This window comes from Triticum urartu, chromosome 7A (assembly GCF_056163025.1).
Source record: "Triticum urartu cultivar PI428250 chromosome 7A, HENAU_Tu73, whole genome shotgun sequence".
NCBI lineage: Eukaryota > Viridiplantae > Streptophyta > Magnoliopsida > Poales > Poaceae > Triticum > Triticum urartu.
In genome coordinates this window covers 51506791-51532324 of record NC_141879.1, presented here as the reverse complement: position 1 = coordinate 51532324, position 25534 = coordinate 51506791, and the positions used below count along the sequence as shown (strand labels likewise).

General features: G+C 48.8%; 1 protein-coding gene and 1 long non-coding RNA gene across 2 annotated transcripts; one reads left to right on the top strand and one right to left on the bottom strand.

Moving 5' to 3' along the window:
* Nucleotides 1-1891: 1891 nt before the first annotated feature.
* On the top strand, nt 1892-2600 carry LOC125526006 (uncharacterized). The gene is made up of 3 exons (XR_015610210.1): nt 1892-2026; nt 2143-2218; nt 2305-2600. It is a non-coding gene; the product is annotated as an uncharacterized LOC125526006 (long non-coding RNA).
* Nucleotides 2601-2785: 185 nt separating this feature from the next.
* On the bottom strand, nt 2786-7257 carry ABCG14 (ATP-binding cassette 14). Its single transcript, XM_048691020.2, has 3 exons — nt 6975-7257; nt 6004-6865; nt 2786-4165 (listed from the first exon to the last, which is right to left on the bottom strand). Exons 1-3 carry the CDS (start codon nt 7152-7154, stop codon nt 3162-3164), a joined length of 2046 nt encoding a protein of 681 aa, XP_048546977.1. The 5' UTR covers nt 7155-7257; the 3' UTR covers nt 2786-3161.
* Nucleotides 7258-25534: the final 18277 nt, after the last annotated feature.

Sequence of the window (25534 nt, the reverse complement as noted above, 5' to 3'; positions counted from 1 at the left end):
TTCCCCTTATCTTTTTTTATTGCAGCAGAGGGCCTTTCGTGTCTCCTAAAATCCAGTTCCCAGTCATCAGTGCTCAATGGTATCAAGGTGGCTCCCAAGGCTCCTGTTGTGAACCACTTGTTATTCGTCGATGACAGCCCATTGCTTTTCAAATCAAGTGTGCAGGATGCAAATGCGGTGTCAAACCAGCTTGATTCGTATTGTGCGGAGTCTGGCCAAAGGGAGAATCATGATAAGTCATCCATATTCTTTAGTAGGGGATGCCCTCAAAACTTGAGACAAGATTTCACATTTTTTTTAAAATACCAGATTAACATTTTTTGAATACATGGTTAACATTTATTACACATTTAACTATTTTCTTCAAATAACCGACTAACATTTTTTTAAATAAAAGTTTAACATTTTTATAATACATGGTCAACATTGTTTCATACACATTTAACATTTTTCAAATACAAGTTAAACATTTTTTAAACACTTGTTCATCATTTTTTTTCAAATGCTTGTGTTAACATTTTTCAAATACAATCTTAACATTTTTTAATACATGTTCAATATTTTTTCTATACACATTTTTTTCAAAGACAAGTTTAACATCTTTTAATACATAGTCAACATTTTTTTCTATGCACATTTCACATTTTTCAAATACAAGGTTAACATTTTTCGAACACTTGTTCAACATTCTTTTCAAATGCTTGGATTAACATCTTTTGAATACATGGTTTACATTTTTTTCTATACACATTCATGTTATATATTTTTTATACATGAGAAACATTTTCCCTATTCACATTAAACATTTTTAAATGCTTTATTGATAGTTTTAGAAAAAAAATTAAATTTGTTTTCATATTATAGAATATCTGGAAATATAAATAAATTAAGAAAACAAAAAACATAAAAAAACGAGAATATGGCCTGTGGCCTGCGGCATGATGGGCTGGTCTAATATGGAGCGGCGAATACTTCCTCAGCGCCCGTCCGCGAGCCCGTTTCATCAGCGCCGCATAAAGGGCCTAAACGGCATAGCCAACGGGCCGCAAAAACAAAGCTCAGGATAGCCCGTCTCAGCCACGCCGCTCGTCAAAAAAAAAAAGGGCCATCGCAAGGTCAGCCGGTAGGGCACGCCGCCGTTCGCTCGTCGGCACCCCGGCGTCCCAATCGTGCCCGCGTGCGCCGCCACCCCTGCTTCCCGCTCGTCGCCGTCCCGGCATCCCGCTTGTACCCACGTGCGCCGCCGTTTTGCCTCCGCCGGCGCCACCACTGCTCCCTGCTCGTCGCTGCCGGTGGTGCAAGATGAAGGGTGCTGCGAGGGACGAGCACAAGAAGCCGGCAGAGGAGGAGAACAATACTCCGGCGTGGGAGGATGTGGATCCGGCGAGAAAGCAGGTCCAAGGTACATGTCTGAATTCTAATCCTCTCTGCACCTGTCCTAACTGTGATTTATTATCAGCGCGCTCTGTAAGTCTGTAGTACTCCTAATTCATAAGCAGCAAATGCCACCAGGGATATAAATTTGGACGAGTGATTCATAAAGCAGCATTGAAGGAATACCACATGCTGTAAGAAAATGTTTGAACTCGGAACTTTTATCTGTTCTGCATCTGAAAACGAGGACATGCAATTAAAATCCTAATTAGTTGTCGCAATCCTTACAAGTGTATGCTCACAGAAACTACAACTGCTACTAGTAAGTGGCTGCTTGATATACTTGGATGATTGGAATCTAGTCTAGTGCTTCTGCTGACAATTTTCTCAACTGAATTGGACACCAACAGCCAACAAGTGATGTCTTCTCGGACGATTTTAGCAAGAATAATTCAGATGTAATAACTTCTACTAACAGGTGTATGTATGTATGAGCTGATGTGATTTCTTATTCGTTCAGATTGATGCGGGAGAGGTGCAGCAGCTGTATGGTGCCGCTGAGAAGATCCACCCTGGGGTTGATGCACAGCCGGAAGGCGAGGACTGCGACGACCACAAAAAGAAGGGGCAGGTCTTCTATCCTTCAGACCGGGTACCGACCACTAAAATTGACGATGAAGATTGCTTGGCAAGATGACAATATTTCATTCCTTATTGTGACATTTACTTTGAGCTCATGTATTGTTTGTTTGTCTCACATGCGTACAGCCAACAGAGCAGTTTGTTCTACCAAGCAAGCAAATGCAGTGAAGAAACCACCACCGCCGGTTTTTCACAGCCGAAGGTGAGTGCATTGTTGTTTCTTTCTGGTTTAAGATGACCACATAAGTGATTCACCAATATGTTCCTCTTACATAACTGCTTCTACAGCACATACTCTCAGACGTGAACGCAGCGGCGACAAGAATAGGAGATGACGACGAAGTATTGATCTGACAAGTAACACATGCCAGGTCAGTGCACTTTTAATAAGAAGTGCATTCATGTATCAGTATTTCAGTATTGCAGATACTTTTCTGGTTCAAGTACCCTGAATGAGAGGAATGAATGTAAGAAGAGAAGCGGAAATTTTGTTGGCAAGTAAGCAAGCCCCTGAGACCATCCATCATCTTGTTGTCCATGCATGAAGTAGTCTTGTTTGTCAGTCGATCTGCAGTAGTTGGTGCTCTTACCAATCTAGTTGGTGGTCTGGTTGATGTGAATCAGCCTAACCCTTTTCATGGCCATATATTTTATCCTAGAGTAACTCTGGTTAATATTAATTTGATTTTGTTCCGAAAAGATTTGCCAATTCCTGTGACAATTCATCATGTATTTGCTGATCTTGTATGCAAAGTTGATCATGGTGCTATTGGCGGGCACTTGCAGTTTTCTCTTTTGTTCCACGCTGATCATATCAGCTTGTAAATCCGACACAGTACAGACTAAGCAGTACTGGATACTGACTCACAGTGGTACTACTCTACTTATTAGTACTCATCGCCGTTAGCAACCCTCTGTTCCGGTCTCGTCGAGGTCGAGCTCGAACGGTCAAGCCTCAGGCCTGGATCGCAATATACCCATCGATCCGGGGGAAGCGGCTGGCAAAAGAGCAATCAGCTAACTAGCTTGCACGGCCGGTCAATCTTCAGTGATCCGTTTTGGCTTATACTACTAGTGTGCTCATGGTGGATGTATCTCTCCGTCCTCCATGGTTCAGAGGGACGCTTCCTTGGGCTTGAGTTGAATCACCTCGGCTGCAGGCGGTCCAAGGCAAGGTAGGCGACGACCCGGTAGCCGACGAGGAGGAGCGCCATGACGCAGACGTCCACCCAGTGGTTGTTGAGCCCGACGGCCTTGATGGCGGGGAACTCGGCGATTGGGCAGAGCGCGCCGCCGCCGCAGTCGTAGAGGCCACCGCCGTCGCGGAACTGGATGCCGAGGAGGAGCCGGTAGCAGTAGAAGCTGTAGTTGAGCCACTTGAGCCACCCGATGAAGGGCGGGATGTGCTGCACGTAGTAGCCGCCCGCGATGAGGAAGACCATGGTGATGACGGAGGCGAGCGTGGTGCCCTGCTTGACGTCCATGAGCACGGCGCCGACGGCGAGCCCGAGGCTCTGGGCGACGAGCACGCTGTAGAGCACGACGAGGAGGGAGAGCAGGAAGGAGGCCGGGCGCGGGTCGAGGCCGCCCATCCAGTAGAGGATGAGCACGAAGGCGGTGGGCAGGCCGAGCTCCATGGGGAGGTCGGCGGCGGTGCGCGCGGCGAAGTAGGAGGAGAGGCGGTACATCCCCGAGGAGCGCTCCTTGAGCAGCATGGGGCGCTCGAGCGGGAAGACGAAGACGGCGTTGTAGAGCGGGAAGAAGCCCCAGAAGACGGAGAAGAAGAAGATGAGTGCGGTGCGGTCCTGCAGGTGCGCGGCCGGCGTGCGCCACCAGAGGAGGCCCGCGAGGAAGGCCACGCTCAGCACCTGGAAGATGCGGAGCTTGTTGAAGGACTCGTGGCGGCGCTCCTTGAGCCCGCGCCGGAGGAGCACCGAGAACTGGGCGCACCACCCGGCCGTCCACTCGGCTCGTGAGGCGCCCCGGCGTATGCCGCCTGCGCTGGCTGCCTCGTGGGAGCATATGTCCAGCTTCACCGCCGGCGCAATGTGGCGCGCGTACGCGTCGGCCAGCTTCCCCCTCACCTCCTTCTGCTCACCCTCGCTCCCGCCGCCAGGGACGCCGTCGCCGTTGGTCTCCGGCAAGATACCTGCATGCACAGAGCAATTCACAGTGATGATCAGTGCTCGGATAGCGAACGTCTCCCCGGAGGTCGACAAGTGTCGGGCACTGTGTTGGTGACCGGAATGGAGGAGGGAATGATGAGGAGGCGACCGGCCGGTGTGTGGTGGTGGCCATGATTGGGGGAGTGGACGGAGCAGTGCGTCCCTGTCCGTGTCCCTCTCTCTCCCCCACCCAGGCGATCGACCCAACAGCTCCATGGATCGATCCGATCGTACGTCGCCATTGCCATTTCGATTGGCTCCGTCTCTCTCAGTGGCCGCCTATTTGGCGTGCGCTTACGTACCTACGTTCGTGTGGTTAATCACCAACGCAACGGGGGGCGCGCGATGGTGCTGGTGCTGGTGATTGTGATTGTGATTTGGATGCGATGGACGCTGATGCAGATGCAGGAAAATGGGAGAAATCCAAAGGCATGCGCGCACCGTATCGGCGACACAATCTTAGCACACCACAGTCCATCTCCCCTTTATTTATCTTCTTTTTATTTGTGAAATTCCTTTACTCGAAAAAGTATTTTATTTTAGTTCTTGGTGGGTGCCTGTGATATCCTATGGCATTATTTTACCTTTTCTCGCGAAGTGGTTAGCCGAACAACTGTCGTTGCGGATCAGGTTCTGCAACTGTATTTATAATACTATGTCCATGAAAAAAAAAGGTGTATTCATGTTTGCGAACCGAGCATTGTTCAAACGGTTAGTTAATTTGGGGCGGAACTAGCCACCAGGGTAGATTTGACACTGGTGCTCGCATTTTCGTTGATTATTTCAGGCTTGCAGCGATGTTTGTTCAATGAGAGGAGGCATTCCTGTCGCACCATAGGTAGTTTTTAGTTTGATCTGCTCGTTGATTCTCTATCCGACGGTGGAAAAGAGTTGGCATGTCACCATATTGTTTATCAATGACATGCCCATGGCAAGCCACTGGGCTTTAGTCCACACTCCACACTAGACTGTTGTCTACGAAACGAAATTGTTAGCTAAGTTCTTTTTTCAAATAAAAAACTCTAGATTTTTCAGTTTGCATGATAAGTGACACTCTACACTAACCATCTGGTGATTTTAGAGTGACGTGTGGGTTTGTAGTTGGGTGCGATGAGCGTGATGAAATGCAACATGACAGGTAGTAAACGAATATATGCATATGCATGTACTCCCTCCGTTTCAAACTAAAACCACAACGAGTAATTTGAAACGGAGAAAGTACTATTTAAAAAACCTTTTGCAAAATGTTTTCGAAGGCCATGGCCCCCTATGACCCTCACACTGGATCCGCCCATGCTGTAGAGCTGTGCTACACAGGCTTCATGTAGCGTCGGATACTGTAGCACGGCCCCGCTCATGCAGTGTACTACGTGAACTGTTCACTTTGATCCGCCCATTGATTCTCAGTCGGACGGTTGAAAAGAGGGGGCGTGTCACCGTACTGTTCTCGAGTGACATGTCCATGGCAAGTCACTGGATCTCGGTCCACACTACACTGTGTGCGGAACGAAATTGTTAATTAACTATTTCCCAGATTAGAAATTGAGATTTTCCAGGTTAAAGTTGATTGCGACCAGGCCGGTTGGCATTTTAGGTGATCCCCTACACTAACCATCTGGCTTCTCCATGGATTTTCGAGTGATGCTGGTTTGTGGTTGGATGAGGTCAGCGTGATGGAATGCAGTGCAATGGCACATGCATGCCAACATGCCATATGCATTGGAAAGCATCATAAAAAGGGTAAGTAAAGAGAATTAAAGCGAAAGGGAATATCAGGGTGGTGTGGTGATCAGTGGGTGGAGTGGAGTCGTGTGTGGCATACCGTTGGCGAGGTCGAGCATGAGGTCGGCGGGGTTGACGGACAGCGGCGACGCGAAGCCGACGGAGGCGAAGTAGGAGAGCGCGTCGGCGGCGCGGCCGTAGTAGATGGGCCGCCCCTCGGCGGACAGCAGGAGCACCTTGTCGAACATGTGGTAGAGGCGCGACGACGGCTGGTGGATGGTCACCACGACCGTGCGCCTGCCGCCGGCGGCCATGCGGCGGAGCGTGCCGACGATCCTCGCGGCCGTGGTGGAGTCGAGCCCTGAGGTGGGCTCGTCCAGGAGCAGCAGGCTCGGGTCCACGAGCATCTCCAGCCCGATGCTCACCCGCTTGCGCTCGCCGCCGGACAGCCCGCGCACGCCGCGCACTCCGCCGACCATGCTGTGGGCCACCTTGGTGAGGCCAAGCTCACGGGCCACCGCCTCTGCCTGCGCGCGCTTCTCGCCGGCGCCGAGGGCGCGGGGAAGCCGGAGCAGCGCCGTGTACCACAGCGTCTCGGCCACGGTCAGATGCGGGTACAGCACGTCGTGCTGCGTCACGAAACCCGTGCGCCGCTTCACGGCGCCGGAGAAGGGCTGCCCGTTGTAGGTGATCTTGCCGGACAGCAGCGCGTGCCGGTGCCGGCCTCCCAGCGCCGTGAGCAGCGTCGTCTTGCCGCTCCCGGACGGGCCCAGCATCGCCAGCATCTCCCCCGGCCGCACCACCCCAGACATCCCGCTGATGATCGTCTTCTCCCTCGGCGGCAACGCCGCCGCCTTGTTCTTCTTGGCCCCCGCCCCGCCGCCGCACGCCGACGACACCACGCTCGTGCACCATCCCTCCGTCGCCTGCCCGACCTTCACCTTGTACACCACTTCCTCGAACTGCACCCATGCAGACACACACGTCTCACCACCAATCGTGACCAAACGAATAACTGAAGCCGTTTACGCACATGAATGCGCACGCGCGTGCGTCTGCATGAAACATTACCTTGAGGACGAGAGGGAAGGAGTTGGCGGCGGCGGGGCGGTGGCCGGAGGCGTCGGACGGCGGGCTGGAGGTGGTGGGATGGACGGCGCCGGAAGGGTTGCCGTTGCTGCTGGGCGGGGTACAAGTAGAAGTAGGTGCCACCTTGTGTTTATCATCATCATGCAATTCTTGAGGCGCCATGGCGATCTTCTTTGTATATAGTACTACCTTATGATGATGAGATGAGATGAGGCAAATTAAGGACCTTGGTCTGCCACTGCTACTTGGTTAACTTGTCTGGCTGGGGTGGTGGTATTTATCGGGGGAGGAGGAGGGCAAAGGGAGGGAGAAGGGGCCCTACCAAATGTGCTCAGGCCTCAGGGGAGCAAACACTTGTTGCTGTCACTTTCTCTTTGGTTAGTTAGTTAGTTCTCCATCGGTATATATATTTATGTTTACCGATTAGTCCTTGATTAAGTGTGTGCTGTGTGCATGAAAGTAACATCACTAGCTATCAGCTGGTAGTTACAACTGGTAGTTATTATTGTTAAAACATGAGTGAAAGGAAGTTTGCATTCAGTGGCTTGCTGTAGCTGATAGTATGGAGCCACGGAGGGGCAGGATGGCTCGGTGGACATACATTCAGTACATAATTAACATATCTCCTCCTTTCCTTCGGACATGATGCAGTGGACTTATTGATCAAACTGCATAGGGGTTTTTTCTCGAAAAGTAGGATGACCCCGTCCTCCACTTCCATTCATACACCTTCATCTCAAAATATAAGATATTTTTAGGCTAAAGTAGTGTAAAAAACGTCTTATGTTTTGAGACGGAGGTAGCATTATTTATCGGTTTTGCTATTTCTCAGGTATCTGAATATTTGTATTGCATCAGTCACTTTTTCCTTCTTCTTTCCTTCTTCCCAAGCAAACATATGCGGCTAGCTTTGGCATCCGTTCCTCATCTCTGGTCGTCCGCAGAAAATGAAACTCCGCCTCTGCCTCCGCATCTGCAACCTGCTAGAGGCTAATCGGATGACGATGATGAGCCTGCCATGCTTGGCTTTGGCAGGAGCGAAAGAGTGGTGTCCTTCTTGGGACCCGAGCACCGACGACCCCCCATGCTCTACTCTTCCTCACTGATGGCGGTGCCCTTGGACGTGCCGGCTACGTGGTCATGGCAGCGGGGCGCGGGCATGGCGGAGCTGGCAACATCGTCCTCGTCATCGCTCTTGCCGTAGACTTCGTCCACCGTCTCGTCGATCTCCTTGAAGGTGTCTTCTAGCTCCGCTTGATGCTGGTGGTACCGCCAGTGGTCACGGTGGATGTCACGAGTGGTGCGACGATAGGAGTTGACTAGCGCCTCCTGCTCAACCATGTCCACATCTAGTGAGAGGTCGCGTCGCTTTTGAGCCGTTATGAATGCGTCACCGGTACTCTGGAGCGGCGCTGATCGCTACAGGCCGGAAAGGGCGCGGACTAGGGAGGGTTTTTTGGGTGGGCTAGAGTAGTCAAAAGTGGGCATGACAGCGGTTCGGATGCCCGCAGAGTCCCCCCCCCCCCCCCCCCCTCAGTTTGTTTCCAATTAGCGGGAAAAATCACGCCAGGACCGGTCGGTGGACCAATACAGGCCCGCGTTGGATGACAAAACATGTCTGGACCATGCGGTCTAGACGTTTGCAGGCGATTTGAGGATTGACATTGCAGATGCCCTCAGGGGAAGCCACAACCCTATTATCTATCTTTGGGCTGGGAGGATGCAGGGGATCACCAAAGTTGTTCATCGGTAGTGCGGGGCTTAGGAACGCCCGAGGATAAGAAGATAAACAATGGCGGCACGCTTCTAACCATTGGATATTGATCGGATGGCCTAAAGCATAAGTGACCGACGCAGGAGTTTTTTTAGGCGCCTGGCGAATAGATGGCGCCTTTATTTAACATTTAAAACAATGTCTAGCAAGGCTTCCGGATTCACAAAAGATGAGCAAGGCATCGAAGGACGCAATTGTTTTCCAAACAAAGGCGAGCTCAAGAAACTTATCTTGCAGGAAGCTCATGATAGACAACTTATTGTTTATAACTACCACCTACCTTTTGCACTACACCCATATCTATCCAACCATTATTGGTGACACCCTTGTTCACCTACCTATGGTATATATGTGTGTATGAAGAGAACCATAATCCAAGGTTGTGACAATGAATCACAAACAAATATGATGTGAATACATATGAACTCGAATCAAGATGATTGCGATGTGGGTGCGGTCTGACCAAAAACTAATTCTGGAAAAATGTATATACAAGTACATGTTCTCACACGCTGATATCCATCTTCTTTCCCTTTTCAATTATTTATTTATTCCATCAGAAGTTTTAAAGATTATTTCATCTTTTTGACACACAATCTCCATTCTCGTGTGCAATCTAATCTAGCGCACCACCAGACACTTTTCATTACTTTTACCTTTGTTCCCTCGTTCAATTCATTGTTTATTTCTTCAACTATTCTACTAAAAGATCACTATGTATTATATACCACATAATAAAATGAGTCACCTAACTACCTCCCAATTAAGCCATTAATTTGGAAAATAAACACTTGTGCTAATGCATTTAAGTCTATAGAAATTGGTTTATGCTGGAAGGAAAAAGCATATCTCACTGTTGAGAATCAGTTGTGAAAAAGATATATCTTGGAACAAGATCTTCCTTTGGCCAGTGATGTCACATTAACATTAAAGCCAATAACTTTGGCTACTTGCTTTCGCCAGTTGCCAGCGCCTTTACTTGCAGCACAAAGCTAGCTACCATGCAAAGCAGACCAATTTACTGATCATGTGCAGGGAATGAATAAAAAGAGCCCATGTTAGCTGCTTCTGCATGCACGTCTAATGGCAAATTGATAGAACATGCAGCCATCAGCCATGTGTGGTTCCTTCGATCTTGCTCCAACTGTTTAGGTGAGTGTTCACACAAATTCACAATAATCTATATGAAAAGCCAGAGCTAGACATATGCACCTTTAGCTAGTAGTAACAGGTCACCAGTTTTGTCCTGGGAGAGTGGGAGGTGAATCTGTGCCACTCATGTCAATTTGCCATTTATATTTATCTTTCTTTCCTCTTTCTTTCTTTCTTTCTTTCTTTCTTTCTTTCTTTCATTCTTTCTTTCTTTCTTTCTTTCTTTCTTTCTTTCTTTCTTTTTCTTTCTTTCTTTCTTTCTTTCTTTCTTTCTGCCTTCTCCCTCCTCTCTCTCTCTCCCTCTCTCTCTTTTCTTGATTGCTTGCCTACACTAGCCATATTGCCTGAGTGATAGCTCCTACAGATTTCTAAAGGCTGCCAAATTGTGATCTCTGGTAGATCAGCTGTTTCGTTTGGGCTTTTTGCATTAGCATGTGCATGTGCAGGCAATGATGCATATGAGGACTAAAGCCAGCCACGTCGGGAACTATAGTACAACAAAACCAGCAGCTACTAGTGTTTGTTACCTTTGTATGATATGGAAATGGTATAGTGGTACTTGTTAGGTTTTTCCCCAACAGCTAGCTGCCATCCATTGCACAAAATCATGATGTGAAGCCCTCAAAAGTTTAGTAGCTAGTGACACTGAAAATAAAGAGATCTAGCTAGCGTTAATTTTTATGCCTTAGGCCAGACAAGTGCTTGCTTTTCTAAAACTTATATACACGGACCGGTCATATATAAAGCAATCAAACAGGTAGCATATGAACTGTAGTTATTTATGGATCTGTAATGTATTCTTTTCTCGGTGGAGTACAAATAAAGCTTGAGATATTGTAGACTATTGGTTCAACTAAATTAACATTGGCATTGCATGATTTGTAATGTAGCAGCTGGAATCTAGCCTTAAATGGAGCGGATTCTTTGCAGCAGATGATGTACTTTGGGCTAATTTATTGGTTGCTGTTGATGATCATGGCTACCTAGGGGTGTGCGAGACCCAATCCAACTGCTATCTTCAGAATTTAGTGAGAGTCACTGGGCATAGCTAGCGTACTTGTTTTTGTTAGTGCATCGATCCATATGTGCAAACTACCCTGTCAGTTCGCAAATGAGATCATGTGATGTTATTCCAGAATCAACTAACATTTGTTGGCTTCAGACATATGCCCAAGAATTTTCTTTGCTCAGCTAGTGTTTCTCCACTTGTCCAGTGGGTATTTGCTCATGGGTCCTTTTCACATATCAAGCATGCAAAATTGGGGACCGTTTCTGCGCATTTTCTGATCGAATAAGAGTGTGCAATGATGGGTATATTATACATAATGCATGAGCATGGCCTGATGGTGATGCCTCAGTGTTGATCTGCTAGCTCTTGCACTCGTGTTCTTGATCATGATCTTTCATGCGCGCGGTTGCCAAGGAATAAATGTCATGTCCATGATCGATGGAGATGATCAGCAAAACAATATCCATCAGGAATCAAAATTAATGCCCACCAATGATCAATGTTTGCTTATAATCCCTACCTTTTATGGGCACTATGTGATTTCTACAATGGTTAGTAACCATAGTGAATGCAATCTTGGTTAGCTGGTCATCGGTTTGAATGGTTTGCTAACACGAGTGCATATATCACAGAAATAGGCTTTCGCCCTGCTTTATGAATAGAGTCAATCGGCCGAACCGATACAAGGTGATGAGAAAAATACTCTCAGAAAGCAAGTACAAATAAAACTATCAGCCAAGAGAATAGCGAAAACGCCACCAACTCACAATCGAGCAAGAGTAAAAGAGTAGCCATGCCCCACCAAGAAGCACACGGGACCACCGACTAGGTACAAAACTGCACCTTCTTTAGAAACCACCGGATGTTGTTGCACCACATACACCACGCTATCGTTGGAGAGGACCACCTGCCCTGTCGCTCTACGCCGTGGAGTGTCGATCCTATCTAAGGGATAGTGAGGTCCGAGAACGGTGACAACGAGGTCACTGTACAAGGTAAGAGACAAACGAGACCGCCCCACGCCATAGTCAACGAAGCTGCATGCTAGGAATACAGCTGACCGAAGAAACCGATGTGCTGGGAATGGTAGGCGCCTGAGCTCCCCGACGACACCGCAAGCGGGTGGCGACACTATGCGCTGCTGCCATCGAGGCCAAACGATGGGCTAGGGTTTTCACTCGGAATCCTGGCACAGAGAAGGGAACTACAATGATGCCCCCAAGAGGGATGCGACACCCACAGGTATCGCGGCCATCAGAGCAGGGAGCTTTCGCATGAAGTCTCATTCATGCTGCACCGAGGTGCCACGGTTGCCAACCCCATCCCAAGGGAGGGCCATCGCCACCAAATCGAGGCCTCCAGATCAAAGGCCAGGGAGCCTTCACCACCGAAGCGTGTGCGTATATCTACGACGGTCCTTTTCCAGATCTAAAATGTCTGATGATGCAACCAGTGAAAATATTTTTCTTTGTCAAGGATTTTCCCCTCATATATCAAATTAATCGACTTAACAGGAGCACCCATAGATAAGTCATTCGTGTTGTGCTGTTCTCATCAGTTAATGCTTAATGGGTACCATTAGTAAAATGATCCCCGACATGTCTTAACAACCCCCTCCCCCACCCCCACCCCCGATGGTTTTGTGTTAGACTACACATAATGAAAGTAACATAGATGGTACCATCACACTTATCTAGACAAAATAGATCACGTGACAAGTAATTAATGATGAAAAAGAGACATGTAGTAACATAACTAGTTACTCATACTATGAGTAACATCACACATACCAAGACAAGATGAGTCTATGACCTAATAAATGAAGAGTTGCATGACACCACACATATGTTACTCTCCATTATAGAGGTAGTAACATAGACTAATGCACGTTAGAGCATCTCCAGCCGCGCCCCCAGAAAGGCCTCCCCAGGCGTTTTCTTTCGCGCCGGCGCAGAAAAATCGGCCCAGTCGCGCCCCCAGGAACCCGATTTTCGCCAGCCTGGGCCGAATTTAGCACCGGCGGACCCAGGCCGAACCCGGCGCGCTGGGGGGCGCTCGGGGGCGCCGGGGCGAGCGGTTTTGGTGCGAAAGAGCCGCGGGCCCGCCGCGTCAGCGACACCGCGCGTCTTCGTCCCCGAACGCCTCGGTTTCCCGCGGGGAATCAATGGCAAGTCTGCCGCCGGTCAACCTTACCATTGATTCCTCACGGCGGCACGTCATGGGGTGGCGCACCGACGCCTTCCCTCCCTCGCACGTGTACACACGGGGTGGCGCCGCTATATAAGACGGTGGCCTCCCTCGCCTCTGGGCACACCAGCCACACCAGCCCTAGCCCGCCGTCTACCTCTCCCGAGCGCCGTCGCCGAGCCCTCCCTCTCCCGAGCGCCGCGCCCTCCGTCCCCCTCCCTCCCTCTCCCGATGGCCGAGCGATTCCCCAGAGATGAGGCCGCGGCGAACGGCTTCGGCCGCCGCTCGCTCCGTGAACATGAGTCTTGGCTCCTGTTCCAGGCGGACATCCCGGCGCCGCCGGGCCAACGGGGTGGAGACTCAGCAACGGGGGAGTGCCCATTCCCCCGTTGCCCGATGCCGTGGCGAAACCGGGCTACTTCGCCGACAAGGTCGACGTCGTGCGCGCCTCCCTCACCGACGCCCAGCTCGCCTTCCCCGAGTACGCCGCCGACAACATAGCGACGTGGACGGCGTACTTCCAACGCCGGCATCAACAGAGGATGGCGTCCACCAACGGCGCGCCGGTGGTGGGCGGACCGAAGAATAGCGAGTGACGCCACCTGTGGTGGGGTGTTCCCGGCCACACCCTCGAGGGCGTTCTGACGTACCTCGAGGGCGGCAACAACCCACCGTTGGCATACCCCCCGGCGAGGGCGGCTGCCACGGCCACGGCTCACCGCCGACGCGATGGGCAATGGTTGCCCAGGAGGTTCGGTGCCTCCTCTTCTTCCTCCTCCTCCCGCTCTTCCTCACACTCGTCCGGCGCTGCTCGGCGTCAAGGCCGAGCCCGCGGCGGAGACGCCGCTCGGCCGGCGCACTTGCAGCGCCGGCATCGTCATCAATGAGAGCGGCCGGCGCGCCCCCTTGTCGGCTCCTCCGCACTTCGTCAAGCTTAAGACGGAGCCGGGCCTGGCGCCGGTGAAGACGGAGCCGGGCCTCCCCGCGGTGAAGACGGAGCACGGCGGCGACGTCGAGCTCGACGACGACGTGGCCCTAGAATGGGTACGCGCGGACTCCCTGAAGATGGCGAGGGAGCGCCAGTGCGCCGCCCTACGGCGATTCGCGCAGCGCCGCCGGGCCGCGACGAAGGAGGAATCGTCGTCATCGACGACAGCGACGACGCCGCCGTGCCGCCGCTACCAGCCCGCATAGGCGACGCCGGTCAGGGGTCCACCAGGGACGGCCGCGTCAAGGAGGAGAAGCCGGACGACGACGACGGCGGCGGCGACGACGGCGACTACTCCACTTTTAGCCAGTTCTTTTTTTAATTATATATTTTATGTAATAAAAACCCATTTTTTAAATGTAATATATGCCGAACTTCGCCGAACTTTGAACTTTGCTATATTTTTTTATTTTTCTAAACGCGCCTGGGGACGGCGGCTGGGACCAACTCGGCCCCAGGCCGATGTTTTGCGCCGGCTCACCCCCAGAGGGCAATTTTAGGCGCCCCCTGGGGGGCCAACGGCTGGAGATGCTCTTAGTGGTTTCAGTTACTCCCCACTATGGGTAGTCTTACGAGGTCCTTGAATCCTAGTATAGTGTGATCAATTCCTTTCTTGCAAGACCGGCACAAGCATCTTGGAACAACATGCTAATTAGTAGGAATACAAATGCGTGTGCATTACGCTTTGCATATGTTGACTAAGCTTTAGCTATTTCTTTGGATTTATCGCTAACAAAGAACATGAAGAGGGGACAACAATTCCGCGAGAATACCATCTTTCCTTAGGGTCCGCGGGAACAATTTAAAGGAGTTGGACCAGAATAGACCTAGAGCTAGATTGATAGCCCGAATGTATGGATGGATACTTATGCATGCTTGCATGTGTACATGTAGTCTGTGTCTTTAGTCCTTGACCCCTAGCAGGGTATCTTTCTTTCTCCACAGTTCATGCATGCCACCTTTTGGCGGTGGTGGTTGTAAACTGTATAACTAGATGCCAAGAACAAAGCATATGCATGCATCAAGGCACATGGTACCCGCTGATGGATGCATATCTGTATATATGTGTATGCATGTATCACAATTAATGCATATGTGTAGTAGAGAATTAACATATTTTGATACACTTCCTAAATACATATCCAGGACAAACACAAACAACAAATTGTTTTTTTTGCGGGGTTCAAACAACAAATTGTTTTGGTACATGGAAAACACTTTTGGATTGTGATCTAGTGGAAGTGGGGCGATGAAGGAATTCAACTCATCAGATATGTATGGGTGCATGTGCTGACACAGAGCCGATCATCGCAGGAGCGGTAGTTAGCAGCCAACAACAGTGGTACGAAAAGCCTGGAAAAGGGGGCAAAAGGGCAGAGGATATTTTTTGTGAGTGGTGCAGGGGAAATGAGGAAACTGGATTATTCTCCAGTAGGAGTGTACTACATTCATCATTATTAGTTAAGAAGACGAATGGTTCAGATAGGCAGCCAACAACAGGCGGGAAGGGGGGGCATCAATTCCGTAATTTAATTATGAGCCTACGTTAATTAATTGTGTTTGTCTGACCTTTGCTTTTGCCAAGGCATACAATGTGCTTAGGTTAGCCATGGTGGAGAGTAAGTTAAACTAGTGTCATGTATATGCCATTAGTCTATGCTATCTTTATAGTGGGTGGTGACACATGTATAGTATTATGCAAATCTTCATTTATTTAGATATAGACTAATTTTGCTTTAGACTGTGTTATGTTATGGTAACATATCATATTATCACAAATATGTCTCTCCTAATTTACTTGTCTCATAAGCAAATTTATCTTGGATTGTGTTATGTTATTAGTTAAGTTACTCGCACTATGACCAGCTTTACAGAGATATATTATTGATAGGGTAATGCCCAGTAGATCGTGTACTTGTAATCCGCACTTCTCTTCCGTTGGCCCAAATGCCACTGTGTGGGCAAGTCACCACCTGGACCCCTCCATCAACCCACTCCTCACGCCTCCATTTCTTTCCATATTTATCCTTAACTTATTGCATGATTAGCTAATCATCTCTTGTACGCACATACGCAAGGAGATCGACATGCATCATCAGTTAACTGCATGCCAACTTAAGTGGCATCCACTCACCTCCCCACTAAAATATGGTACAAACGGTTATAAAAAATCCTATATAATATGGTAGCGTTCGGACAAAATCAGTTTGACATGCCAAAAGATTATGATTAGAAATTCGACTCGCAAAAGGAAAAAGGCAAAATAATTCCCAAGTGAATCACATATTCGTTGAGCAGTTCCTCAATATTATCTCAGACACAAATCAAGAACATAATGAAAATAAAAACTTTTTTATTGCGTCTAAAGTATAATTCCAACACATAAACCATTGGCGTTCAACCGCCTAATTAAGACAAGACAATTTTCACAACCAACTGAAACAAGAATTCACTTTTTTTCCTTTTCTTTTATGAGATGAATAAGAATCCACTTCTTATGGACGCTGGCAGTTTATAAAACTCGAAAGGGGAAAACCCTAGATAGATACGTGTTGTCCTAAACACCCACCCACCTTTGACGACCACATGCGGTCTGACAGGTGGTAAAAATCGACAGAAGTATTGTTTTTGAAGCGTAGATATTTTGGGGAATAGTGCATTAGCTACTTCAGTGTTTTGTTTGGTTAGGAATAGTGTATTATTAGTACGTGACAGTAATATTCCCTGATCAATGAGGTACACGGGAATAAAGCGAGGATCGTATTCTGCACAGCATGCATGCATCGAAAGGGTAATATGTACCTTGCCGAATCGACACGTCAACAGCAGCCCACGTGCCTCAGTCCGCGGAAGCAAAGCAAAGCACAAACTCACTTCCCCGAATGATATTAAAGCATCTACAGCCGGACTAGGCAAATCTGACCCTCTCGAAACCCCATAAATATTATGGCGTGTGTTCGTTGATAGTGATTGGTCACGTCTTAAGGCATATTTGGTTCAAGTTGTGAACGGTTCCTGCACCGTATACAATTCGCAACCCAATCTAGTTAAGCAAAAACATGTCTTAATGCGCCATCTGCAAATTGTTTGGTTGCCTGTATCTAGGATCCCTGCATTAGGTAATACGCAAGTGCATTTTGTTTGGTTGCTTGCATTGGCCCAAGCGACATATGAACACGGCGTTTGGTTGCATACGGCGTACGTGGTATACTTACCTTGTACCCTAGTTGGTGAGCTTACCCATAATGATCACACCCAGCACACCAACGCCACAACACAGCAATGGCGATGAACTGGGCGAAGATGATGAAGTTCTTCAGCTTCAGCCCAAACTGACGATCCACCTTAGCACCTTCCACTTTGACACCTCCAACCTTGCCACTGTCAACACTGCTGCATCCGTGCTTTCACACCTAGTTGGAGTAAGCTTGTTCTGCTGCCTGTCTAGTCTTGAACCCTCTATGGCTGCTGTTGCTATATGATGCCACTTGTGCACTGGCTTTTTCTCATGAACTGTAAACCCCTGGAGCCTTACCAATGAACATGGCATACCACTTGTCCTAGCAATGCACAAGGTCAAGAGTTGAAGCAGCAAATCAATGGAGCACACAAGTAGCAAGCAAAATAGCACACAAACAATAATGGAGCAGAAGAGAAGAAGTAAAGCATGCATGATCATACGACATAGCAAGTTCTATCTAGCACTACCATGGTGTTATCCTACCACCAGATCCAAAATAGGGTGTCGTCCTACCACCGCAAGTTCATCATCATCATGAGGGGTTAGTATATACCACCTCACCAAAATATACAGACCATCAAATAGTTTTTCAGCCCTAGCTACACAAAATGTACGTCGTCATCATCGTCCTCGTCGTCGTCGCCACCGCCATCGCCGTCAGGGATCATGCATGCTCACAGGAAGCACTACTCTAGTACTAGTGCTTGCCCAGCCAGCTCCTGAGCCACAGCACCCTGTGAGCGTCTGCCATGGCAATGAACCCAACACCCTAGGCCTTGTTGTCAAGCAGGTGGCTGAGAGCTGCCATGAGAGCCTCGTCGCTGAAGCCACCTTGGGTCATGACAATGCCATACATGTCAGGCTAGACGTCGAGGGGCTTGCACTCCCTGATGGTTGTTTCCACCTCCTTCACCGCGTTAGTCATGCTGCAAAAGACATTGATCTCCTCCTCCATCAGGCCTCCTCTCTTCCTCTTCCTATCATGGACGGAGGCAAATGGCTTCTCAATGGGCTTGTCAGGGCCATCAAGGACCTCGACGTCCGGGGTCCCAGGGAAGTCTGACAGGGAGAACCAAGAGGCTCCCCCGAGCCCATGGCATGCTTCCCAGTTGCCAGCCAGAAAGAGAAGATGTGATGCATCTGGCTGTAGTTCTGTATGGGTGTGTTGAGGAACTCAGCATCCCTTGGGTGGTCCTAAGAATGAAACACAAGTGTTGTTAGTTGCGATTAGGAGTAGGCAATGGTGGATAGTACGAAAAGGATGAGGGATGTGAAGTAACCGTGACATGGCCGGCATAGTGCTCTGTCTCCAGAACTATGGAGCAAGTGTTCTCATCCCATGAGGCGCCGCTAAGGTCTCTCAGCTTGGACACTTGGATCCATCGACCTCTCCACTTCCTCAGATGGTTGTACACCTGGGTGGCAGACACCTCCCGCCCACAGAACTCGAACACCTGCTTCACAACGGTGTTCAAGTGCTCCTCGTTGAAGCCCTTGTCAGTCCTAACTCCAATAGAGATGAGCTCACACATCTTGTTCAGCATGAACGTGGACATGAACGGCTGCCACTTCATGTTGTTCGACCTACCATCCTTCTTTTCCTTTGCTGTTGCTGCCTTGAGTGCAGCGGCAGCAACAGCAGCAGCAGCAAAAGTTTGCTCAACCAGCACTACTGTTCAGGTGCCATCTCAGACATAGGCTGCGAGTCCTCGACAAATGATGGAGCAAACTGGTTGTTGGACAGGACAAGGGCCTGACTAAGATCCTACGTCTGCGTGGCCATGTCCTACAATCGTAGCACACATTGACAGTAAGCATAGCACACAACATATCGGACAATCCTTGAAAGCAGGAGCATACATGTACATGTTTCATCACTATCATACCAAGCACATGCTTCATCACTATCATACTAAGCACATGGTTCATCGCTATCATTCTAAACATACCGGACAATCTATGAGCACGAACATACATCTACAACAAACAACATGCTACAAATGGACCACCAATAGCTACAAATCACAGATCTAAGCACGTATCAACACAAGCACAAGGTTCAACTTCAAACTCTACTACCAATCTAGCCTACCACATGCTTGAACATCTAACCATACCACAAATTGCAACCGCGACATAGCAATCAATCATATGAGCTCACAGATCAGACCACTAATCAACCATGCATCTAGATCAAACCCTAGTTGTAGCTCAGGTCTAGCTAGAAGGAACAAACACTACTTGGGAAAAGGCTAGCAGCAGCGCGGGTTCTAGGTATATCAGTAGCGCGGGGACCGGCGCTACTAATAAGGCGCTACAGCTAACCCGTAGCAGTAGCGCGTGCGCACCCGCACTACTGCTATACAAGTGTAGCAGCAACACGCTTCGTGGAAGCTCGCTACTGCTAATAGCTCTAGTGCGCTTTGCCCGGATGCGCTACTGCTACCGTGGCGCTGCTGCTAACTTTTCTCCACTCGCTACTGCTAATTTTAGTAGTTTTTTTTCTGCGTATTTGTTTTGTATTTGAACAGGCTTTATACAAGAATCTTTAGCAGATACAAATGTCATCATGATACACATACAAATGGTTGCGAGACCACAAATGTAATCATAGCGTATACATACAAATAGTCACATTGTAATCATCATCCAATACAAAGTGGTATCTCGTCATCATCTCGAAAATAGCGATACATGCAAGTCTCGAATACTTGCAACTACAACGTCATCCATCTAAACAATGGTATATGCGAGAAGAGCTATCACTATGAGTGAGAGCGGAACTATGCAGTACATGAGGCGGTGGTTACGAGTCCTCTCTCGCGCTAGCGTGAACCTCAAGTAACTAGCTTATCCTTCTTGTCTGCTTTTGAAGCCTTTATGGCTGGCGCCCGAGACCCCATTCACTTGCTCTTAACACTCAGGCCACTCGTTCTACACCCCCGGAACCTTCCCTTTGTACACGAATAGCACCGCCATCTCACCATCAAGAAACTAGGTACCTGTTAGAGATGCATGTTCATCAAGAGGATGTACAATCATATGCAACAAAATACATTAGAGTAACAAAAAGAAAGGGTTAATTAGCAACTAGATGCAACATACAGTACGCAAACTAATTAACTAGAGGTACGCAGGTCATCGTACCCAAACAAACAAAGTAGCATTACGCAAGTTCGGCAGGGACCGTGGACATCACAAAGTTTCATCGCTACAGAAAGTATACAAGTTCAAGCGACACATATCATCATCATCAACATCGTAAATCACTAGAAGTTCCATTCTTCCATATCATCGAGGATGGACCCTAGCTTCTTGAACGGCGTGCGGTCTTGACGTTGCATGCCTATGAGAGTTCGGACGTCAGCTCGCGATATAGGGCCGTGGTGGAACATCCCCTTCTCATCGACGACTTCTTTCATGATGATCGTCGCAATGTCCCTTTGGGTGCGAAAGAAGTCATCTCTAAGTTTATAATCCGCTTCTCCATGAGATTTTAGCCACTTGTGGATATGTTCATCATTTCTGCTTGTCATGCGAAGCTTTTGGTGATCCGTGTTGAACTCAATCATGAGATGGAGGATGTAGAATCCATCCTTCTTGCTTGGATTTGGGACATGGATGCAGCAGAAGTTAGTTTTATGCGCGAAACCCATCTTCTTGTTCCTTTGTTTCCTGATCAACATGTGGCCACCTCTAATGCTGAAGCCTTGGAGAGCATCATCTAGAATATTCATTATGTGGGTGTAGTCCTTCTTCTCGTAGTCTCTGGAAGGGTCGAAATACACGGCGTGGGAGACTCGCGGGTAAAGAACGATAAGGACGGCGCGCCCGTTGCTGCGGAGAAAAGACACCTCAAATTATTCTCCATATGAGCGAGAAGGAATGATTGAAATGTACGAAAGGGTTGTCCGGAACTGACTTACTTTGGATGATAAGGCAGGAGGACAATTTCCTGGTCCTTATTCTGTACCATGAAGTTTTGGAGGTAGTCCCTAGCAGTTTCACGCTCAAAGTCGCCGAGACTCAAGAAAGACTCGTGCATGTAGTACGGATCCAGCACACAGATTTGCGAGACTTCTTCTCTCTTCATGACGGAGCTCATATGTAGTGCAAAAAGGCGGACGATTGTAAAATCGAGCCGCCTTGTCAGAAACATCTCAAAGATATGGTCAAACCGCAAGAAGAACACCTCCGCGGGCCGTGTTCAACGTAGAACTTCCCCTCAGGCACACGAGCCGCGTATGTCGGATATCCTGGATCCTTCGAGGCTAGTAGGCTTTTCTCAGTCGACATCACATGGTCGTGCAATTTCCTGAGATCCCCTGATAGTGCCTCCAGCAGTTTCGACGGTAGCATCGGCTCGCCCGTGAGATGGAACATGGCCGCACCTTTAACGGGTACACGCTCTTTAGAATCCATCATCTGGCTGCTATGTGCTCTGGCTTGTTTGGAGGCAGCTATCTTCCCCGATCTCTTCCTCTCCTTTTTCTTGGGCACACCTTCCAGACCCTTCCTTAACCCCTGCCCCAGTGTTCCCGGGCTAAGCACTGTGCGACCCACGGCTAGTTCAGCCTGTGTTGAGACGGCATCTTCAGGCGTGTCCTGTGAGGATTTCATGAAGAGAGATTCTTTGCAATCCCTACTACGACCATCCTGCTCGGGCAGATCATCCATATCCTCATTAGCATGCTGATAGCCCGATTCGTCATATGGTTGACTCATCATATCTATGTCACAGTCATACGCGTTTGTATTGAGGAAACCCATTGGGTCGACCTCCGTCTCATCATCCATTATATGTTCTACATGACCGATTACATCAGCCAGTACTATTGCACCCCTTCATCACGTCGTCTGCCGCTCTCACCCGGCACTACAGGAGCTGTTATTGCGTAGGAGGGGTGGTGGTCTCCCCACATGGTTGTTGATGTGTGGTTATTGGTGTGCTCTCGAACGGCTTCAGACGAATAAGATTCTTCGGCCATAGCAGCACCCAACCCTTGCAGTTTCCAATCCGCGGCGGGGTCTCGTCATCCTCTCCCACAGGCTTTACTGGAGGAGGCAAATGCTCATGCCCTGATTTCACACTGGACAAGTTAACTCTGAAGTGCACAGCGGGGATCGGGTGGTTGTGGAACGTGGGTTGCAAGGGGTTCATTATCATCCCCTTTCCCACGTCCACCTTCTGGCCTTTGATCAAGTAGAGTATGGTGCACGGGGTTTCTTTGGCCTACAAACACATGTCTGTGGCGTAAAACATCCGAAAGGCAACGAAAATGGAATATTCTATGTTGGTGCGACATGTAATTACCGTGATGGCGTCGAGCTCAGCCAAAGACGAAGGCCCACCTAGCACGCTAGAGACTGAGGACGGGCTGCTATGAGCGGGAGCGACTGCGAGAGGAGGCCCGATTGCGTGAGAAAGTGATGGTGCAGTGGTGTTGTTGTTCACGGAGTTGCTCCCGACGAAACTGGGCAACGGGAAATCATGTACTGTCTTGTCTGGATCTTCCTTCGTCCAGTTGATGATAGCTGGAACCAAGTTAGTAGAGAAATCATTTCTGCAGGCAGTTACAGCTGCATTGACTGCCTGCAGTAGCAACTCATTTTTCTCCTTGGCTATTTTTTTGCATCCTCAGCTGCTTTTTTCTCGACCGCAAGCTTCACCTTCTCGTCGATGTCCGCCCGACTAAACTTCTTTTTCTGTTTCTTGGCCTCCGGGCCCTCATTGTAAAACACCTTCCACATGGCGCCGTGCACACGACCATATTGCGGCCGCTGGCCCAAAGGGAGTCCCTTAAGTTCGTTCAAGGCCCGGTTGAGAGGGGTGTCCCACTTGGGCCTCATCGTAGAAGTAGGGCTTTCGGCTGCAAGCTGGTGTTGCTTCTCCTGCAGAAGGAGCGTGAACCATTTAGGAATGTGTAGTCGACTAGATCTGGAGCTAAATGTAAGGTGGTAAAATAATAATTACCAGTAGTCTAATCCATTTCCTCGTGATCTGGTCCGTGTAAAAAACCTTCTTTTCCTTGTCCCACTTGTAGCGGGCCGTGATGAAGTCACGCTCCAAGGGGTTGGTGAACTTCGCGAAGGGGTCTGGGATACCTGCGGCTTCACGTTCCGCGTCCTCCTTATCCCATATGGGCCTTTTACCGAGGTAGCCACGGCTTCCGAGGCGATGCTTCCCCGTGTTCCTTTGCTGAAGGCTCTTGAATTTCCCAGCCTTAGACTTGGCTGCCTCGGTAGCGCAAGTGTCCTTAAACTTTTCGAACTCCTCTACCGTAAGTGTTGGATTTTCCTCCAGAATCTTGGACAGGGGTTCCTTAGCCTCAATAGCTCATTTCACCCTCCCTTTCCAGGAGGCCAAATCATTGCTGAACATGCCCATGACGTGATTGTTAATCTTTTTCATCTTCGGATCATCCCACGGTTCTTCTATGTTATCATCCCGGTCGGGGAACTTGAATCTCTTGTGCAACTTCGTTAGAAGCAACTGCGTCAAATGTTCTTTACTCCTTAAGTCATTGTCATTGATGCTCGCGCATTCCCGTAGGATGCATCCTACTTGGTTCCCATAGCACTTGCGAGGTTCTTCCGGCTCTAATGGCTCAAACTTGCCAGGTGCCATCTTTGTGATCACCAGTCGTCCAATCCCTAGTTTGTTAGGTTCTCGTATCCTCTGCTTCTTATGCTTCTTCTTTTCGGTAGCGGCATCGGCGCCGGTATCTTCCTCGCCGGTACCTTCCCCGCCGGTCTCGGCGCCGCCATCGGTGCCGGCGCCGTCGGTGTCGATGTCGGCGTCAGTACCACCATCGAGGCCGACCTGCAAACCTTGACTTTGCATTTTCTTAGAAGTCAAATAGTCGAGGTACTCTTGTTCACCCTCATAATCCATCTCGTCTACATCTTGGTCAGAAGGCCCAGTTTCTTTGTTGTTCGACATGTTTCCTATGATTAAGTCTCCTCATTTAATTCTAAAACTATGAAAAAATTGAGAAATGACATAAAAAAGAAATCTATGTTTGTCAGAATACCGTTTCTGAGCACTCGATATGCCTACTATCTAGCACAAATCATGCCAAAATTCAAAATTTTGGCATGAAATTTGCTAAAAAATGGACATATCGAGCGCCTGAAATTCACCGGAACGGAAATGAATCAACATTCCGGCGTAACAGAGGCCACTCGGATCATTTACACTGCACATAATCGTCATGCCCAAAACATCACATGTCCCCATATATAACCTAATTAACCATCTGCCCTAACTAAAACCTAACTAAATTAACCCAAAAACCTAGCTACCAGAGAGAGGAGGAGAGGTGGGGGGCTTATAGAGGGTGCAGGCCCGATGACGGCCGAGGTTGGGAGGGGTCGGGGTCGAGCGCCGGGGCCGGAGCCGGGGTTGGGGTCGGGGGCCGGAGCCGGCGCCGGGGTCGGTCGGCGTCGGGGTCGGGGGCGAGTGCAGAGGTGCGGCGAGGGCTCCGGCGGCGCGACGGGGGAAGAGAGAGTGTGGGGATTTGGGGGGAAAGAGGCGGGATGAAGAGATGAGTGGGGATTTTCAGGGTTAAGTGGGCATAGTAGTAGCGCGTTTAGGCAAAACGCGCTATAGCTACTCGAGGTAGCTATAACGGTTTCGTGTAGAAACCGCTACTGCTACCTTGACTAGCTGTAGCTCTTTTCTGAAAAACGCGTTGCTGCTATAACCAGTTACAGTTTTCCGTTTGTTTTCCTTTATTTTATCCCACTTTTTTTTTCTGAGAGCAGTTAACTAAGGGAATTGAAGGCGGTATATATTGCATCATTTGACGGTTAACTATGTATACAAAATAGGAACATATATATTACATCATTGGACCCATGCATAAGAATGGCTAAGTGTGTATACAAAATAGGACCATATATATTACATCATTTGATACATAACATACGGTTCCTCAGCGTTGACTTTTTTGTTTTTGAGTCAGCTTCTTTCCCTTCTTGTTCGTTGAAGAATAATTGAGCCCCTCATTGTGACTTCGCCTTTTCCATGGAGTACGATTTTTCTTAGGTAATGTAGTGTTGATTCTTCTTTTGACGTTTCATCATCATCATCATCATCTTCCCTCGTTGGGTTGCCGTACTGATCATAGTCTTCCTCGTTGGTGAGTCCATCCATTCCAATGATGTTCCTTTTGCCTCTCCTCACGAC

Excerpts from the sequence above, each read along its gene's own strand:
- ABCG14 (XM_048691020.2), bottom strand. The coding sequence starts at position 7,154 with ATGGCGCCTCAAGAATTGCATGATGATGATAAACACAAGGTGGCACCT. Across the intron at positions 6,866-6,974 it reads CCTTCCCTCTCGTCCTCAAG|TTCGAGGAAGTGGTGTACAA; the intron begins GTAATGTTTCAT and ends GCATGGGTGCAG. Across the intron at positions 4,166-6,003 it reads CATGCTCGACCTCGCCAACG|GTATCTTGCCGGAGACCAAC; the intron begins GTATGCCACACA and ends CTGTGCATGCAG.